This window comes from Ambystoma mexicanum, chromosome 9 (assembly GCF_040938575.1).
Source record: "Ambystoma mexicanum isolate Mex_15411 chromosome 9, UKY_AmexF1_1, whole genome shotgun sequence".
Classification (NCBI taxonomy): domain Eukaryota; kingdom Metazoa; phylum Chordata; class Amphibia; order Caudata; family Ambystomatidae; genus Ambystoma; species Ambystoma mexicanum.
The window spans coordinates 921,176,217-921,197,106 of NC_090931.1; the positions used below are offsets into that span (position 1 = coordinate 921,176,217).

Consider the following 20,890-nt stretch of genomic DNA (forward strand, 5'->3'; position numbering starts at 1 on the left):
TTTGCCTGCAGTGGCAAACTGGCTGTTCGAGTCGAACGGGTGACATGCTCTACCTGGTATGATGTGGCAGCGAGCCAGTTCGAAGGTGCAGCAACAGTGATTCACAGTTCTATGGAGTGCGAAATGCAGCACTGGCAGGTCAATCTGGTTTAAATGCGGTGAACACAACTCAAATACGGTTAGATCAGTTCGATGTAGTGGCAGCAGAGATCCTGGTTGTTTTGGCCCCCAAGATGCTGTAAGACCCAATATGGGGGAACTAGGACAGTGTGAGTCCTTTCAGGTTCTGTGCTCCAAACCTAGGGAGGTTAGAGAAGAGTGGCAGGTCCTGTTCCTGAGCTGGAGCCAGCCCCAATGTGCCCTGGGAGTAGGTAGGGAGCAGAACTTGCTTCTGCCTAGGAGCACTCCTTTTTCACCTCAACGGCTGAGGGCTTTGGAAAGATGAACTCTCACAATTAATTTGTTCTTAAAAGGGGTGGGGCTCCACCGGGTAGGAGGAAAGTAAGCCTGCCCTTGTGAAAAATGGTTTTGCCTGGTTGCATGATAGGAGGTTCAGGTGCAACAATTGCTTTGTGCCAAAGGAATTGTAGGAGGCAGGAAGGAAGGAGTGGTACAGAGAAAAGCAAGATGGTGGAATCCTTCCCAAAGTGTGCTGAACTCCTTCTGGCTACTCTAAACCTGCCCGCTTGTCAGAACACATTGATTCCTGTTTTTATGACTGCTCTGGACGAGGGCTGTCCTGCTGGGGAGAGGTGCTACCCAACCTCACAAAGAATCAAAAGAGAGGCAGCTCCTCTTGGCTATTGTCTTACTGAGTACAGCAGAGACAGCCAGTCAAGCGAGAATACACTCAGCGTGTCAATGGGTGGCCTGGGCTCACTCTGTTAACATATGTATGATACAGATCAGATGTGGCTTTAATAATTATTTGAATTACCTGCTCCCTATCCCAATTTAGGTATCGGTTATATTTAAAGACTAAACCTCCAGCAGGATGATTATGTGGTTTTGGAACAGAGGTGATCATTTTAAATACAGCCTCTGCTGACGTTACATGCCTGCCAGAGAGGGCATCTATGACCTCTGAATCAGCTCTGTACCAATGGAGCGCAGGCACTGCAGACCAGAATACTGATGCAGCAGGGTGCAGGTGTACAATATTCTTTTGGCATTGAGTTTTATAAAAATGTTTACAGTTGTTAAAATCTACAACTAGTAAAGATTATACTTACAAAAATGTAACCATTGTTGTTTTATCCTCTAAAATATTGCTTTGTGTTAGTGGCAATCATCCAAATGCACACTGGCATGTCATCCATGTCTGTGATTAACTCTGAATCTGAATGTTTTGCTTACGGGACATAATAAAGACAGGAAACAATATTATACTTGGGCATAGTGGAAACCGGCAATGATATGCTAATTGTCCATTAGAGAAACTAAAAGTGATGTGCTAAATGGCCGTTATGGAAACCAGCAAAGGTGCTTTAACTGGACAAAATGGAAACTGGGAATGAGATTTCAGCTGAGCATAATGGATGGAAACTGGCATTTGTGTGCTAACCTGGTTGTGCAATAGAGGGACCAATAATACCTGTAGGGCATCCTGAAAATCATGGGTTCCATTATTACTTGTACTTCCTCATGGGACTTATTACTGCAAATACTGTTTGATGGATCATTGCGTACTGCCACTAATGTTATATAAGAACACTATAGAGTATAATTTACATACAATCAAGTTACTGTAGAAATGAGCTTTAACAATAACCTATACTACTACATTTTCTCATCAATTTCTTAAAGAGACTTTCCGATCCTCTCAATATCTGACCAATTTGGAGTTCCTAATTTGTTTAATTTCTCCTTCCACATGATTGAGGATAGAACATATTTCCACTGAGGCATAAGATATAACAGGTGTTCTTTTTTCTGGGCCGTAAACATGTGCCTGCGCTGTATCTTCTACCGTGCACACAATTGCTCCTGCAGTGAAATAATATCCTTAAGTAGATCTTGAAATACTGCATTAGTTTATGAGCTTTGCCAGAGATGCTTCTAAAAACCATGGGCCCGATACTCAAATCTTTCCTTCACCCAAATGATGGCTATCCAACTCACAGAGGGCATCTGAATGTGATCTTTATATATATGCACTTTCAGCTGTCCTTTTCTACCTCCTCTGTGCAATTGCTCAAAGTAGAGGATTATAAGGGGTGTTTCTGTGCATTTGAAAGCACAGCCCAAACTAAGGATTGGGCTATGCTGTGAGATGCACGAAAAAACAACATTCCCCGGAGGGAAATGTGAAATGTATGTGATCATGTATGAACCACTGCTGCCTCACTGGCATTTACATCCCTCCAACGGGGACTGCTTTTTTAGCCTTTCTGTGTGGCAGACCCATTACTGTGAAATGTGCACCCGTGTGGGCGATGGAAGTAAATCTTTTATAAGTGTTGGGTGCACACTCCCAACACTAACATATGCAAGGGGATGGCATGAACAACATTGACACTGGTGTGCAGACCCCCAAAATGCCCTAGTTTCTTTTGTGCGTAAGTTGACCTGCACATTTCGTAAAATTACTTACATAAAATGAGCGCATCCTCTGTGCTTTTTTCACTTGTGTGATTTTTTGATAATCATGTCTTATACACGGGCCTTATCACGAGTTGTGTGGTGCGGTAAAAATGTGACAGTAATACAGATACCGCCGCATTACCGCATTGCCCAACTATAAGTTTGGTGGAAGTTTGGAGGATTCACATCCAGCTCTGAGCTGGAGGTAAATCTGCCAACTATCCGCCGATTTTCGGTGCAATTACTGCAGCGGCATTACTGCTGCAGTAATTGTGCTGAAAATGCCCCATTGAGTCCAATGAACTAAAAAAAAATGGGGACTGGCACAACTACCCCCAGTTGTAATTCAGCGGTAATACTGCCGGACCAAGTGTGGTAACAGTAATTGGCCCTCATTACAACACTGGCGCTAAACCATGTCGCTATTAGCACCATGGTTGGTGCCGGTGTTGTAACGGGTCTGCCATGGTTCAATGGGGAATTACCACCCCATTCCAAGGTTGGTGGGGCGGTAATTCCCCCATTGAACCATGGCCCTTCCCCATTCCCATTTTCGCCCCATAGGGCTCTATGGGAATGGGGAAGGCGCTAAGTACGGTACCGTACTTAGCACCACGGTCCCTTTGCAGGTCCCTACTTTAACGGCTGGTGTAGACCAGCCGTTAAGGTCGGGTCCCGCAAAGGGACCTCGTAGTAAGGCGCTAAGTGTTTAACGGCGCCACAGCCTTTTATGGCCCCGTTAAACACTTAGCGCCAGGGTCGTAATGAGGCCCATTGCGTTGGGTGGTATTCCGGTAGATTTACCGCCGGTATACCTCCCAACTTGTGATGAGGCCCATTAATATATTTGGAAAATGTGAAATAAATATCCTATCTATTAAAGTGCTTCATTTTCCCCAATTTAAAAACAAGCATTGGCAAAGGCAATAGATTTTGCTATTATGGGTTGAAAGAACAAGTTCTTTCGACTGGATGTTCCTCCCACGTATTCCTTATCTTTGATATATTCCCATATCCAGCTTGCTGCTTATGAAAAAAATATTTCAGTAGAGGGTGCTGCGCGTCGACATCTGCCAAGTTGATGTCCCTTGGAGGTCTTGTGAAAGGGGACAATAGGATCTTCTTGTGGTCCCTTACCAAGTATGTCGGTAAGGTCATCTTGCTCGTATACAGGTGTGGGCCTAGATCACCCCATATATTCCATCACCCTATTCAAAAGTGTCCTGTAATTACTCTCTGCATGATCCCCTGGTTCAGGCTTACTAAAATCAACCTCTGGGGAAGTATCAATCCCGCTTGCTTCCTGCAAGGAGTCCTGCAGGTCTTTCAATCTGGCCTCTACTGAGACCAGTTCTTCTGGTATGGAAGGCCTCCCACACTCCAGACCAAAGGGTCTTTCTGCATCAGAATTCTCTCCCTCCTCATAAATTGAGGATAAAGTTTTAAAGTAATCTGAACGGCACAGAGGTATATAGCTTTTTCCAATGAAGAAGGGGTAATAGCAGTCACTACAGGTGGAGATATACTTGTAATCGTCGACGTGGACGTTATTGGCCTCGATGGAATCGTGATTGGCTTCGAGGTCATCAATAGAATTGACTGTGACATCAGTGAACCGATTGGCATCGAGGGGTCGACGTTTGAGGCGTCAATGACCTCTCCTTCGACGCAGTCGCAGAGGGCGTCAATGACGCAGTCTTCGGCTTCGACATCTGAGTTGACAGTGACAATGGCTTGCACGTCACAGAGGCTTTTTCTCGACTCAAGGGTTTTTCACATTCTCAAGGAGTATGTCTTGCCGAGGTCGAAGACTCATGGCTCCTTTGTTTACCAGGTTTTTCTCCTGCGGTATCGCCTCTCGGTGTCTCTGAGGGGGGCAAGGGCGCGTTCTCAAACACCTTTAGCATCTTTTTATGAAATTCCTCCCACTGAGCTGAGGAGCTGTGCTTGGTGAGACAGGTAAATCTCTCCGGTGAACTGCAGGATGAAGTGGAAGGCGATGTATGACGCCTTTTCTTACTATGCCTCGAAGCAGATGAATGATGCGATCCGCTCCGAGATCGTGAACTGGAGTGTTTTTTATGTTGAGGGGACAATGGTTTCGACTCATCTGAGGTGCGTTTGGTAGAGGTAATGGATTTTTGGGGCTTACCTCTCTCCAACTTCCCTCTGCGGCGCTCCCTTATCACCATCATCAACAAACACTCTTCCACTCCAAGCATGGATGCTCTGCCCCAAGGCACCACAGACAGACCCTGTGTGGCTCTGTCAAGGACATTTTTGCCCCGCAATCTCTGCATTTTTTTTAACCCAGATTGGGGTGTAGATGGAGCCTATGAAGAGGCCATCTCGATCGAAGGATGTTTCACAGAAAAAACTTGTTGTTCGATTTCTTCACAGAACCGAGGGTTGCATTCCCAAAGCTCATGAAGCGCAGAAAAACGGAACTGAGCAACGGACGCTGCGCGCGACTACTTATACCCGTGATGGCGGCGTCTTCGAGACGTAGGCTTCTGAAGGACATCGACTCGCTGGATATGGGAATATATCAAAGATAAGGAATATGTGGGAGGACACAATCCATTCGAAATATGTTTTTAAGTTCATAGATACACAAACACACTTAGAAAGATGAGCGATAATTCATCATCATCATCATACAAACTTTATTCGGCCGTGGGGCCATCAAAGTACATCCTAATACCGAAACAAAGTCAGCACAAAATAATACATCCCAACATGCCTTGAGAAAAAGAAATAAAAGGCAAAACAATCAAAAAGGAAAGAAATCCAGCCCCATTCGGAATTGCGCCCAGTCAAGCGGGTCCATCTACATTAGAGCCAGTTCTCATCACCCTAAAGGGACAATGTTTGCACCAGTTAGGGGAGTGTAGGATGGGGTGAGTTTGGATACTTCAGAAGGACCATCAGGGCTTTGCTGGGGATACTGGCTCATTAAGATCCCACCCTTGTCGAGATGACCCTCCCACCGAGATCTTCCCAAGACCCCTTTAGCCACTCTCCAGCTCCAGAACACCAGTTTCACAGAGTCATAGGGGCTCGAACCATTGTTTTAAATTCTAGAGCATCCCACCATAGATTCTCTTGTAACAAAAGTACATCCTTTCGCGGTTCGCAACTAGTGCAGACATTTGATCAGTAGGGCATCCCTTGGTTCTTTCTTACTCTTTGCCAGTTTTGGTACCCCATGGAGACTAAGCAAGGACCAGACCCACCTTTACCATGTCGCTCAGACATGCTCCCCCTGCAATAGGGGTTGTGTACTACAGGGGCTTCCGTGCTTAGACTGTTGCAGGACAGAATGGCTGCCCCACAATTGGGGAGGGTGTAGGCTTACGGTAAGATAGGTTCTGTGTTCTCAAGGGGCAGTAAGGTGAGGCATTTTCCTTGGCACCCTACTATGAGGGGCATAGTGTTCTTTGGGAGTTACTGGGTTCATACAGTCCATGTCGCGCTCCATGGGTAAGTTGTCAGAGCCCTTGTCCCGCTGATAGGCAATAAGAGATTCCCCTTGTAGCGTTCCACCTCCCCTGATTTACAGATAGGAGCATGAGCATTTTCCTGATGGCTATCAGCTCGACAAGCACCTGGTCACATTTGCATCCCTTAGTAGAGCAAGCACCCTCGGTTGGCCTGATGGTTGTCGAGTTGGCGCCATAGGCGGCCATAGTATCATTTGGGTTGGGAGCTCTAAGAGGAGTTAGATGTAAAAATAACTGGTCCCAGGGCTTGGGGAAGGGAGATACCCTCTCCAGGCACTGCTAGAGGAACCCATAGTGCTTAAGGAGCTAGAGGGAGGCGGGTTTGGCAGTGGTGGCACGGGTCGCCTTATCCACCTTGTCGGCTAAACCCGTGGGGTTTAGGGCTTTAGTGCACATAAGATGGCCAACATGGGAGACCGTGCTTGATACAGGAGCAGGGGCTGGAACATTGTACCCTATGGTGGAACCAGGTAGCAAGGAGCAGCCATCAGGGATGTGAGGGGAGAGTTCCCCAACTCTGTTGCGAACAGGTTCGCTAGGCCCTGACATAGGGAATCAAATGGCGAGAGCAGTATAGACAAAACAGGCAGATTAAGGGGGGGTCAGGTAGCCAGGGATACTGGGTAGCACAAAGGAGTGGGGGGGGGTTCAATTCCGGTGTATCCTTTGCCTTTATCCGCACCAGTATCCATACAAAGTGAAAGCCTTTTAATGTCAGGGGGGACAAAGGCTTTGTGAATTTCCTCCAGGGCATCTCCTCCAAGGCAGGAGTCAAGCTGCTCACCCGGGGTCTCCAGCTGGGTGTCGAGCAGGTTCCCATGGTGGTATGCATTCGGAGCTAATGGCACTTTTCCTAAAGCAGCATGGCAACCCCCGTCAGGATGGCAGGCTTCTTCACCCAACAAATCTGCCCCATGTCCTGGGTCAATGGGATTTATTGCAGGACACAGTAAGTGCGCACCCCCCCTAAGTCTCACCGCCAAGGTTTTCCATTTAGTTTTGGATTCTGGCTCTTGGTTGGCTTGTATGCGAGATAGGAGGGCAGAGTTGGCTAGAAAAAGTGGGGGAAACGGCGAGGGAAGTGGGGGCTCCATTGTTGGATTGGGTTTTACTGCTTAATGTTCCAAAGTTTTCCGAAGTTGCAAGCAGCCAAGGCCCTTCTGAAGGAGAAATCGCCAGCCTCTGTAGTACACAGTACAACCCCACCAGTCCCCTTCTCAGCTCACGCTCACCTTGCTTCACAGAGGCTGATGGAGGTTGATGATCCTCCAGCCTAGCAGCAGCTCAGGGAACACCCTGCGATGCCGCGAACACCCCCGTGGGACGCCAACTCCCCGGGCCCTTGTCCCGCAGGCTTTACCCTAGCGGACCGATGTGGCAGCAGAAAAAGAAGGGGGCGTGGCCAAAGTTCACCACCGTATGGAGACCCTCCTGGGCCAAATCAATGAAGGAGGAGCGGGACCCAGCACCCTGCGCCCTTGTCCCGCGGGCTTTACCCTCGCGGACCAACGTAGCAGCAGAAAAAGAAGGGGCATGGCCAAAGTCCGCCACCGTATGTAGACCCTCCTGGGCCAAATCAATGAAGGAGGCGCGGGACCCAGCATCCTGCACCCTTGTCCCACAGGCTTCACCCTAGCGGGCCGGCGTGGCAGCAGAAAAAGAATAAGGGGGCATGGCCAAAGTTCGCCACCGTATGGAGACCCTCCTGGGACATACCAATGAAGGAGGAGCGGGACCCATCACCCCGCGCCCTTGTCCCGTAGGCTTCACCCTAGCATGCCGGTGTTGCAGCAGAAAAAGAAGAAGGGTGGTGACCAAAGTTCTACGCCGTATGGAGACCCTCCTGCGCCAAATCAATGAAGGAGGAGCGATAATTCAATGGTAAAGCAGACAGAGTGGAGAGAGGGTGCAGGAGGGGTGGACAAATAAATGCAAATGTGAGGATTGATGAGTACATGAGAGCGAGGGAGGATGCATGAAGAAATAATTGTGAGGACAAGTGAATGGGTACTGTGCTGGGAAGATGAATGAAGGATTTTAAAGATGGATACATTAGTGAACGTGAAAGGGCATATGAAAGTCGGAACATGTATGAAATGAAAAATGCATACGTGTGATATGGATGAATAGATTATTCATTAATAATATAGGGATGGATAAATGAGCATGAAGATGGGTGAATCAATAAAAATGCGAAATTGGATGATTGGCTGACTTTGAAAACAGCAGTGTGAAATCAACAGCAAGGCCATATGTGACCCATTGCTTACAGTGCCGCAGACAGAAGTTAGGATAAGTGTGAGACAGTGTGGTAGGGTATAGGAGTGACAATGCTTGCTCCAATTTAATGAAAGAGTGGAAGATGACAGAATGTGTCACGGTCTTTAAACCGCAGCCTGTTTGCACAGTTTCAATTTGTGGGGAGAGTGGCACAGGCACTTAAACTACTGATTCGACCAGAAGCTATGCCCTAGATTGTATGCCGTTCACATAGTGCTGTCCCGTACACACAGTGGTCGAGGCAGCATTTGGTATTGGGGTGGGTGGCTCCCGTATTCTAAATGATTCATGGTCAGGGGCGGCTGTTGAACATTTTCATAGGCATGTAAACACGCATAATTTTGCATGCACATGCCTGTTAACACAAATTCCGTTCGATAGTAGATTTTCACACTCTGCTCAGTCAAAGTGGTACCTTATGTTCTTCATTTGTCATAGTTACTGTGTAGGACATAGGCAGACGGGCAGCCATGTTACGTTTTGCTGGATCAAAATAAATACAGCCACACTATTGATTGGGGAAGACCTACACCCAGCAACACTAGGAAAACCATAGATTTCAGAAAATTCGACAAACTGTCAAACATATTGACAGGACTAGCATTGGTCTCCCATGTGTTCTCTACCGACAATACTCTTGCAGAGGGAGCAATATTAAAATTAAGGGAAGTTTGAGTGACAAACTTGCATTGAAAGTTGTTCTGAAGAGCTGCCAACACGGAATGCAGTGTAGCCCAATGTTCCCTGTGATTTACACATACAATTTATGCCAGTCACACACTGGTTGCTTCACCAAACAGTCGAAGAACAAAACATGGGGCCTCATTATGACCCTGGCGCTAAGTGTTCAACGGCGCCGTAAAAGGCTGCGGCGCCGTTAAACACTTAGCGCCTTACTACGAGGTCCCTTTAAGGGACCCGACGTGAATGGCTGGTCTAGACCAGCCGTTAAAGTAGGGACCCGCAAAGAGACCTTGGTGCTAAGTACGGTACCTATGGGGCAAAAATGGGAATGGGGAAGGGTTAATGTTCAATGGGGAATTACCGCCCCGCCAACCTTGGAATGGGGTGGTAATTCCCCATTGAACATTGGCGGATTCGTTATGCCATGGTTTAGCGCCAGTATCGTAATGAGGGCCATGGTGTTGTTGTCGGCGGCACTTTCCCATTTTTCACTTGAAACCGTGAAGTACCATGTAATGTTATACACTTTTGAAAATCAGATACATTGAGGAATTTAGTGAAAAGTTGCCTGCTTCGCTCTCAAAATCATTATTTTCTCCTGTGATTCTGAAAAATATAGTACTGAATGGCATATAACATAAAAAAGTCACTGGTGTATGAAAACCATTTGCATTTAGGTAGGTGAAAGTCCACATCAATGCATATGCCAAGTCACATTATCACTCACTTTTGATACTATGCCAGTGGTATTAAACAATATAACCCATATCTAAAGAATACATGTCATGATGTGATTCTTATCACCCATAGCACGCAGAGCCTTCCCTCCACCCCAAGGGGAGGGTCCAAGACAAGCCCACCCCCTCCCCCCGAGCAGGATCTGTGGTAGGAGTTGAGGTAGGAAAAAGCACTGTCACTGTGCATCAGTAAAAATAGTAGGGAACAGTCCCTTGCAGTGAGCGGCTAATCTCTTTCATCTGCACAGGAGCAGTTTGCTAATGTTGCATCACATTTTATTGATGGTCCACTGCTCATACCTTCCAGTAACCCTTTGTGTGTGTATTAATGACATGCACCATAGATAACATATCAATGCACAGCACATTCAAATAGATGTCCCACACATACTACTCATGTCCAAATGCTTCTGACAAGATTCTCAGTGATGAACACTCAATGAATGCCCTTACACTCTTGTGTATAGTGTAAATCTTTTAATTATGAGAAATATGTTATAAAGAAACATTGCTACCATTATAGTCACTATACATTAAGTTCCCCAGGCCTCTATATCCCGAAACATCAGGCGTTTCAGCGATGGCACTTCGGGAGATCAGCCGGTGTTCGCCGTAGCTTGCCGGCTTCGCCACTGTTTCTCTCTGCAGCATTGTTTCAAAACTGGTGCTTTTTGTGTGGGGTATTCCTCTGTTCAGATACATGTCTTCCCTTTGGGTACTCAGCTATATTGCTCCTTAGCCATCATGTGTCCGGGAAGCACACCAAATTTGGATAGCGCCAAGCACAACAACATAGCACCTTTATTGGTTCTATCTCTTTCTCTTCTCAACACACTCTCCCTGATTAAACACTGTGTTGAAATAGCAGATTCTGTTGCAGAACATAATCCTGATATTTTTGGCCTCACGGAGACCAGGCTCAAGCCTAACCTACCAACTATAGCCACGCTCTCCATGCCAGAGGAATACGCTCTCTACAGGGCAGATCGTACTCTGGGTAAAGGTGGAGGAGTTACGCTGATGTTCAAGTCTAATCTGGATTGTCATGTTATGCCCCACACCTCGCCCGATGAGCGTGAGTCACTCTGGGTTAAAATAAAAAACTTGCCCAACACCTCCTTTAATGTGCTTACACTCTACAGACCCCCCCAAGGCTATGCCCTTATTTGAAGAGCAACTATTGGATCTCATTGCCCTCATCTCTAAATCTAAAAATCTGCTCATAATAATGGGGGATTTGCATTTTTGGGCAAAGGACCCTCTTGATAAGCAGGGCACTGTTCTGCTTTATTCCCTTACTTCCACAGGACTTAAACAATGGATCAATTCTCCTACTCAAAAATGTGGTCACACCTTGGATTGGCTTCTCTCACAGAATTTGGAAATTCACCAATTATGTGTAGTCCGGTGTGCCTGGTCCGATCATGCACTCAATCAAGCAATGATAACGCTACCTGATCCTCCGCCTAAACTGAGTTCTTTGCCTCGCATTCGTAAACTCACTCACAATTTTAAGAATATCACTGCTGCCAACAATTCTGCTCTATTATCTTCACATTTGCGGCCTCTTGCTAGTTATTCTGACTCTTCTTCTCTGATAGAACATCTTACCATCTCCATTAAGTAGACCATTGACCATCTAGCTCCACTGAAAATGAAAATTATAAAATCTGAAACTAATCAGAATACTTGCTTCTCTGAAGACATTATTGCTGCTAGGCAGCTCAAAAGAGCACTTGAAAGAACATGGTGGAAAGACCCCACTTAACCTACTCTTACTGCATACAAGCAATCAGTGCAGAAATGTAAAGCTCTGATCATATCAGCCAAGGCCACTCTCTAAAATAAAAGAATCATTAATGCTCAGTCAAAAGTAGGAGAACTATTTAAAATCCTTGCAGAATTCCAGGACTCTCTTCCCACCAACAGTAATCTTGTTAAAAACTCTGCCTAGTGTCAGAGGTTCATAACGGCTTAATGTCCAAAAATAGCAGCCCATAAGGAAAACATTAGGAACATTCTAAGTTCTTGTGACCCTGTTTCATCAGTAAAGACACCCAATGTCTCAATGAATAATGCCAAAGAAATACCATCCTTCTCTTTTAATCACTATTCCGAGGAACACGTGATTGTCCCATGAACATCTTTAAAGAATCTGCTGATCTATTGGTTCCCTGGCTTATGAAGCTAATAAATCTATCATTTGATGAGGGTGTTGTTCCATCTGTTCTCAAGGCTGCTTGGGTTACGCTGTTACTGAAAAAAAGCCAACCTGGCCCCTTTGATTACAGACAATTACAGACCCATAACCAATGTGCCATTCATCCTCAAATTATTAGAAAAATTGGCATATATTCAACTCAATGCACACATTGAAAAGCATAACATCTTGAGAATGCGACAGTCGTGATATAGAGCACAGCACGGGGCAGAAACTGCCATGCTTGACCTCAAGTCCACCTTGGCTGGCAAAGCAGACAAGGGTCATCCTGCCCTGCTGATGCTCCTAGACCTCTCCGCAGCCTTTGATCTTGTCGATCACACACTATTAGTGGCCAGGCTCAGAAAGATTGCCCACTGTTCCATCTCAGCATACAATTGGATTGCTTCATTTCTGGGTCCTCGCATTGTGCAGGTATGTGTTAGGAATGAGAACTCTTCTCCCATTACACAAACTTGTGGTGTTCCTCAGGGTTCCTGTTTATCCCCGCTATTGTTTCATATCTATATTCAGCGTTTGCTTGACCTGTTGAACAGCATGGGGGTTCAAAATACCAACCACGCTGATGATACCCAGGTTGTCATCCAGCTCAGCGGGCACTACAAACAGGAATTTAGCACCCTCAATACCATCTACAATGCCATTCAGAATTGGATGGCCTGTAATTCCTTGGCACTCAATAGCTCATGATTGTTGCCACCAAAGTTGGTTGGAGTAAACTTACATCCGACTATCCCAACTTTTCAAATGCGGGTCATGATATTATTCTCTCTAAAAATGTTATAACCCTGGATGTGGTTCTGGATGATGAATTATCAATGAAGCCTCATGTATCATACCTCCGTTCTACATGCGGTCTTATCATTAAATGCATCCACTACATTTGTCCCTTTATTACTACAGGAAATTGCGCCTTGCTATCTACTGCTTTAATCAATTCCAGGCTTGACTACTGCAACAGTCTGTTGGCTGGTACCACCACTCTTAACATGCAAGCTCTGCAAGTCATCCATAATAATGCGGTACGAGCAACTTTTGACCTCTCCTGTCAAACACACGTTTCAATATCCAGGAAAGCCCTACATTAGCTTCCCGTAAAACAAAGAATTTCACATAAAATCCTCCCATTTGCCCTCAAATGTTTCTCACTCATGTCCTGCATACTTATCTGATTGTTTCAAGCATAATATACCTACTAGAAATCTTCGGGCATCCTTGGCACCCACACTTGTTCAACCAAAAGTTAAACTGGTGTGCTTTGGCAGCACTAGTTTTGATGCCCAGGTACCCCTTCTCCAGAATTCTCTTCCTGCCTCCATTCGTCTTATAAACAACCTTTTTTCATTCAAAAAAGCCATCAAAACACATCTTTTTAATCTTAGCCCTGAATAATTTGCTGTCTTGGTATATCTGTTTCCTGCATTTGCTGTTTGTCTTGTCTTGTTTTATGTGTATCCTGAGGCCCACAGGCATGTGGCGTGGTATAAGAATTAAAATAAATAACTAACATACTTAATATGTACAAGGTTATTAATGAATAAGCCACTGTCATTGTATTAATGGCTTGCCTCTATGTCTACTCAAGATCAATCAATCATATCAAAAGCCTAATAGCCACTTCAACAGTAACTGTGTACTTCATCATCAGATCTCGCTAGGCAACCTCACAGATTGATCTGCCCTCTCAATACCTCTCCTCATTCCCAATGTGGTATTAAAGATGGGTAAAACAGATTCTCATACTCACTGTCCTTAGCAGGTAGGGAGATGAGAAGTTGAATGCCCGGAAGCCTGTAATCTGCACAATCTGAAAAATCCAAAAATATTGTATCCAAAACCCACCTAAAAATAGGAAAAGATGGAGTTGACCATGATGTCAGAAATAGTTAATTGTGAATAAGTGGTGAGCAGAGTGCTTTAGACAGCATACAGCAACATCAAAAGTAGTAGTTCTTCTCAACAGCGAGTAGCCAGAGTCTCTCAGAGACTCAAAGGCCAGCAACCAATTTAGTGGCTTCATAAACAGGCAAGAAAAAGGGAGGGACACTCCCCTCTCATGGGCTTGCATAGATTGTGTTCCCAGTCAGCTTCTGGTCCTCCCGCCTCAGGTCTGCCCCATCTGCCTCATCAGCCCCTTCAGCTCCGTGTGCAGCTCATCTCATGTCGCCATCTCCCGAAGTCAGCCTTTTTATAGCAATGTGCTGAATCCTCCCATCAGTAGCAACCCATCGTATCATCAGCATCTAGCAAAATGCTTTGTTTAGGTCATGCCTGCCTCACAATCAGTGTTCAGCATCTAATAGGAGTAAAATGCTGCTTGGATAATTTCTCACTGTCAGAATTTAGCAGGATCAAGTTGTTTGCTTATGTCCAAAGCAAGGTTAGCAGTAAGTTGCCTCATCCTCTCACCCAGTTATGAGTTGCTTTTTATCACACTATGGCTATTTTCCTCATATCAGGCATCCGTCTAAAACATTGTAGTTCATTGTAGTTCCTTACATTTTGTTATTAATTGCAAGAACATTTAGTTTTGTTTACTATAATCAAACACAGCAATTTGGAACACTTCCCATACTATCAGAGTACAGTCAGAGGTTTTGTGTACATGAACTGCTCAAGTGTTCCCAAACAAAGATAAGATTAGCGCACAGCCCAGAAAACCCTTCTGAACGTAATTCTCTGTTCCTAATTGTGAATTCTGCCCATGCACATCGCTGCTTACCGCACATGGCTGGGGATACCACTCAATTGTAGAATTCAGCTAAATTACATGTCAGTTGGTTGCCCCAAGTAGACATGTTTTTTTTATAATAAAGTACTTTTGAGAAAAGCAATACTTTTTTGTCAGGAAGGGATAAAGTTCCTATTATTTATTGCATCTCTTGTGTTTTGTTTCTAAGGTACAGAGGAATGTGCAAGAAAGTTCTGCTAGTTCTCCACTTAAAGAAGACATTCATCCAGCCTTTGCAGATGTGCAGTCTGGTGCGCAAGACGGAAGATTGGTCCCTGAAGGTGGGGATTTGCCAGCTGAGCTATCAGCAGAAGAAATCCCTTCTGGCGATGAATATGAGTGCATATCGCCAGACGACATGTCTTTGCCTCCACTTTCTGAGACTCCTGAATCCAACCTGCCACAGTCTGAAACTGAGCAGGAGGATGCACCCAGCTGCAGTTCCCAGAGCCTGCATGTCAGCTCCTACAGCATGCAGATCCAGATAAACACTGGCAGCAAACGAGCAGTTGGGCATTCTGAACTCTTAACACATGCTGCTTCCACTGACATATCAGATAACAAGAGGGAAAAAACTTCAAATTATGTTAAGAGTTTTTATTCCCCACCTCTGGGATTCCACCCCAAGTTTAGAATCGAATCTCCTTCTGTTCCACACCCACCTGTTCCCTCTACATACAGCACCACTTCCCATCCCCTGCCTGGTGCACTCAAAGCAAACGCTGCATGCAGCATGACGAGTGAAGTGCATGAGACCCATTTGCAACACCACACGGTTCAGAAAAGCATGCGTGAAACCCAGGAACAGTTGCATACCTCTAATACCTGTACTAATAGTATTGATCTACTGCGTAACTCCCCTGATGCATTCTCAGGTCTCATGTTCCAATCAGACCTTCCAAGAAGTTCTCCGAGACAGATGGTCATCCAAGAGGAGATGAGAAGTGCATCAGAAAAGACCAGCATGACTAGCCTCTCTGGGCAGTCGCCCAACTTTTCCAAGCTCCTGTCCAATGCCACTGTCAAGGAAGGTTCCCCGGTGACTTTGGAAGTTGAAGTAACAGGATTTCCAGAGCCTACACTAACATGGTGGGTAGCGTATAATGAAGGGGAACAAATGAAATGATGCAATTGATTCTTCTTTAAGTTTGTGCACTCATTTTTCATTATTTACGCATCTTGCTTTTATGTTCGTCGACATTCTGTAGCATGGTTTCACTTCATGAAATTGTATTTAAATTTGTGGGCTCCCTAATTTTGCTTAACCCCCAAACTCCTTTTTCCTTGCTGTGGTTATCCGTTCTAACAAAACATTCCACATAGAAATAATCTGCATTAACATAATACAGTAGCACAATAAATTCTTTACCATCTGTCTGAAACAATCTCAGGTAGTTCAAGACATTTGATTCTGTGTACATTAGAAATGTGAGCACAAAACCAAATTCCACATCCTTTATTAAATCCACTCATATTACCTATCATTAGCTAATATAAGCTTTAGTTCATGAATGATCAATTGACCCAAAGAAATTCCTGTTATTAGATTTGTTGTGTTGTGTGAATTGATAAAATTTTAAAAATGTGTACGAAACTTAATTTTGTAAAATGTCTGAGCAGTATATGAGAATTGAGTTGAAACTCCTGATATGGTACACATTTTTCTGGTCCTAAAAAACCAACCAAGAATCAAAAGAATTGCACGTCCCACACATTTGCTCCATCCCATGTGCTAAAGTAGCCCCACTCAAACTGTACAAAAATGCATTCAACAAGAATAAGAGAAAGATATCAAGTAGATATTTTAATGGTCCTCCAGAAGCAGCCCAACATATTAGTTGTATTATTTTTATAGTTTTTTGGGGAGTTTTGCAAAGCCCAGAACTTGCTTCGGCAGCAACTCAACACTGTACACACAACATGGTGTAAAGGGCATTTGATGGCGAGTGATGGAGCAGGGGCCAATTTAAAAGTTGTGTACTAGTGTAACAGACTGTGTTATGATTCAGCAATCATCCAAAAAACTATGAGTTTGGCAGGGTTTGGCTGATGTGGAGGAGTTCTCAAGGAAGCCAAGGAACACAAGAGAGGGGTTGAAGCGTAAAAGTGCCCCTTAGGTTTGGTCGATTTGTTGTCATGCTGTGAGTCGATTTGTTGTCGTGCTGTGAGCACTAACTTATTCAGTCCATTTGAGTGGATTGTCCTTGAGTAGGTGGATCATTTGAAATGTTCTAAATTATAGGAGGGGGGCTTTTACATGTATTAGGGCTGAGATTGAGAAAGCTTGCTTCTGAGCCTTTTCTTTGTTCAATTTTGAAGGTAGTGTCTGGCGTGTAATTTGCTTTTGTTGGTTCGGTGGCCACTTGGGATGGTGAGTTATTGTGGTTGTTCCGCATGGGTGTTTGCAGTAACTGCTTTGTGCAGGATCCTGTAACAGGGCAAGATAATTCAGGCTCATTGGGAAATCCAGCTCATTGTTGCCAGAGTTGGGACAATGCGATTGAACTTGAATTGCTAGTTTTTTCAAAGTGGTCTGGTGATTCCGAGGAGAGCAGTATGGGGACCAGAGGGAGGTTTTCCAGAACACAAATGGCATGTATTGAGGGTCAGGATGGCAGCTCGGAAGTTTTAATTACAGAAGAGCACTTTACTTTTGCATAGAAAAAAAAGCTTCAACTGTATTGGCTGAGCTTTCTTCTTATTCTATGTTTGGAAGGATAAGGTATGCTGTTATCAATGTGTAAGTGAAGTGGCTTACACTAGGAGTCAGTTATGAGTGTAGCCTTGGAGATTCATGTCTGACGCATGGTTGGATGTGGGTATATGGTGTGCTGTTTGTGATGAGCACAGAATCTGTTCTTGTGGGTTTGAGTAGGTATACAGTTAACTTCCAAGTTTCGATGAGGTTGAGGCATGGTCAGAGGCCATGTGGTTCCTCTGTTCATGATGCCCTCAGGTAAGGTTGCATATTGTCATACGGTATTCCATGGCTGTCAATGAGGATCTGTAGATGTTCATTGAAGATCACAAGTCAGTGAATGTTTCACTGGGGGACTTACACGTGATGGGCAGTAGTGATGGGCAGTAGTGCAAATACAGATGGTCCCACCTGCACCCACTGGTGCTTGTTGCTCAGGAAAATTTGGCGACTATGTTTAGAAAACATAAACACACATTTATTTATTTTCATTTCGATTTAATCACTCTCTCCAGCCAAAAATAATTTCCTAAAAAATTCTTGTGGTTGGACCACTCAGCACAACACAAAACAACAGGATGCACAGATTCAAATCAAGAAGACCTAATAATGTCTCCCTTAGTGTATGTAGCATTAATATGCATTACAGAAAACACTTTAGCCACACAGAATATTACAAACATTGGGAATCTAAGGCTACAACTATAGTTCGTCCCATATTGATATGAAATTCCCATGGCTTTGGTTATGCAAATGACACAGTGAAATGAAGCTATAAGCTATTACACATTCTGTGACTGCTAGTTTTATAATATTTCTGTTATATAGTCTATATGGCAGCTCAGCATCAATGGTGCAATGCGAACAACTTTGTTGTTGACATATGTAATGTGTTCATGACAATAAAGGTTTTAATAAAATCCCTGAACAGTTCTATATACTGTTGGTATAATGAGAAGGATGGTTGAAACCATTCCGATATTTTCGTGTTGAAGTGTTTTTCAGTTTCCCTTCCTTATGAAAAAGAAGAGGGTAAGTACTAGGATTCACAAGGGGTGAGCAAAAAAATAAACAAGCAAGGGGGGGGGGGACTTTGATTTTGCAATGGCACACATTTTATAGATGGAATTAAGATATCCAGTGATTTTACCGAAAATGTTTTTTCGATGGAGTTTTTCACTGAAACAAATTCATCGAAAAAAGACCAATCTTTAAAATATATAGGTATATATAGATATATATGAGGTTAAGGGGTTAAAACAGGTGGGGAGTGGGTTAGGGTGGTGTTAGAAACATAGCAAAACAGGGGGCTTAGGAGGGGGGGGGGGCCCTAAATATATTTGTTTTAAATCAGTGATTTGTTTGGTAAAAAATCCATCGAAACATTTTATTTCCTGTACAATCACAGTGAACCGTAATTAAGGTATTCTAATGTGTTATTTTCCAAATGCAAAAATGGCATTTGGCTTTGGGATTTATTGACTGTATCCAACATGCAATGGTTACATCAAACCTGTGTCCAATTCACCACTTGCAACATGTGTTGCAGACTCTTCCCAATGTTTCTTTTTGGTCCCAAGGACTTGAATTTGGTGGGGATCATTGTTTGATCCCAAAGTTGCCATTTTTTTTCTCAAAAATAAGCATCTTTCTTCCTTTAGAGGATGTTATAGTGTTGGTATGTGGGCTTGTGTACATTGGTCAGTAAGTTTTCTCTAGGTACAGATCAAGGATAACAATTACTGTTGATTAAATAACATCGATTTGAAGTGTTTGGGTGCAAAATGTCTAATTTTCTATTTTTTAAGGTGATCTTTTACTCAACCTTTATCATCTATTGTAGGTCTTGCAATTTGACCTGCAGTTCTGATGTGCCGATATTCTGCCTTCAGAGAAAATGTAATTCTGGACCTGGCTACCGCCTGCAACGATTTTGAGTAGTATGGTGTGAACACTGTAACTGTTGGCCCACCCACTACATTAAACATAGAATGAAAACAAGCATTACATTCACTCAAACAAATAGGGGTGCAGAATAGAACTTTGTAAAGATTTGCATCAAATCAAGTATATGTCACTTTACATTTACACCCTACTACCTACATCACCTTTGACCTTCCTGTTTTGGTCTTAGATACCTCTCAGTTTGGCCTATAATTTTGACTCGCAGCTGCTCCCCTTACAGTACTGATCATATGGCCGGATACAGCTCTATGTGGGCCAGGGACAGTCTCCACATGCTGGTCCTGGGCTGGGCGCTATCAGGGCTCCCTGTGTCACCTATAAGCAGCCTTTGCGTTTTTTCTTGTGCACACCTCCTTAGTCTGAAAGTGTGCTTCAGGAAACGAATGTTAAGGGAGGGTGACTGAGTATTTGATATGCAAGCTCTGTAAAGCATTTCGGGAAATGAGACATCATCCTCCGCTCAAACAGAAGAGCTGAAGCCTTGCATCCATACGCTAATGCTGTCCAAATGACTATTTATAAGTATTTATGGCTTGTGGTCTGCAGACATTTGACTGCTATGGTGAGTTTTGTGACAAATTAAATGACCAGAGAGCCCAGTGTGCATTACATGCTCAGAACGGTTTCACTATGATGGACATTTTTCAAAACTAAAATTCTCTGTTTATTCTTATTTTTCCAAAATTATATTTGATGTTATGTTAATCGTCTGAAAACCACGTTGGTTCTATTTGTCACCATCCCCTGATTTATTCTCTGGTTTAACTGTTTATATACTAAGTGACCGTGTGATTCAATGACAAACCTCAGAGAAATTCATTTTCAGTATGAAGGCTGGGTTCAAACAATACCATCTAAGACTATGCTGAGTGACCCAAAGTACATGTTTTGAGAGTCTCGTGGTGTATTGCTTGGGTTAGGCCGCATTTCTTTTAGGCCACAGCCATCACTACTTAGGCCACAACCAATATTCAGGCCAGGTTATGCCCTTGTTAGAGCCTCTTCCATCTTCATTGACCCTCCTCCCTCTTGATGTCGAATCCCACTTAAAGCACTGGTCAGATATACTGGTTCTATATGACCAAATACGAGGTTCATAGCCATTAGCTGTCATTTATTAAAAACAGTTGATCTTGCGACTTTTATAGACTGGTCCGCCCACTTTGTCAAAATGCTGCCTCCAAAATAGGCTTTCCATTTTACAAAGCGGATCTTTAAATGGCCAACTCTGCAACATATTGGGCCTCATTACGATCGTGGCGGTCCGGAAATAACGGTGGCGGTAAACCCGCCGCCACCGTTGTTTCCGGACCGCCTGATCCCGACCCCTGCAGGCGGGAGGTGATGTTCCCGCCAGGTCTGACCTGGCGGGTTTAACACCGCCCGCCTGCAGGCGGACGAGGAAACACCGGCAGCATTACAAGATGCTGCCGGTGTTTCCATGATCCCGATTCCCATTGAGTCCCATAGGACTCAATGGGAATGGGG

The 20,890-nt window shown here is 44.2% G+C and overlaps 1 protein-coding gene across 1 annotated transcript in view; it reads left to right on the top strand.

The window, feature by feature from the left end:
* The window catches only part of CCDC141 (coiled-coil domain containing 141), a 676,030-nt gene extending 657,671 nt beyond the window's left edge, over window positions 1–18,359 (top strand). The window contains exon 22 of the mRNA XM_069616100.1: window positions 14,909–18,359. Within this exon, the coding sequence (XP_069472201.1) occupies window positions 14,909–15,865 (957 nt within the window). The 3' untranslated portion in view covers window positions 15,866–18,359. The remainder of the gene's footprint in view (window positions 1–14,908) is intronic.
* Window positions 18,360–20,890: the final 2,531 nt, after the last annotated feature.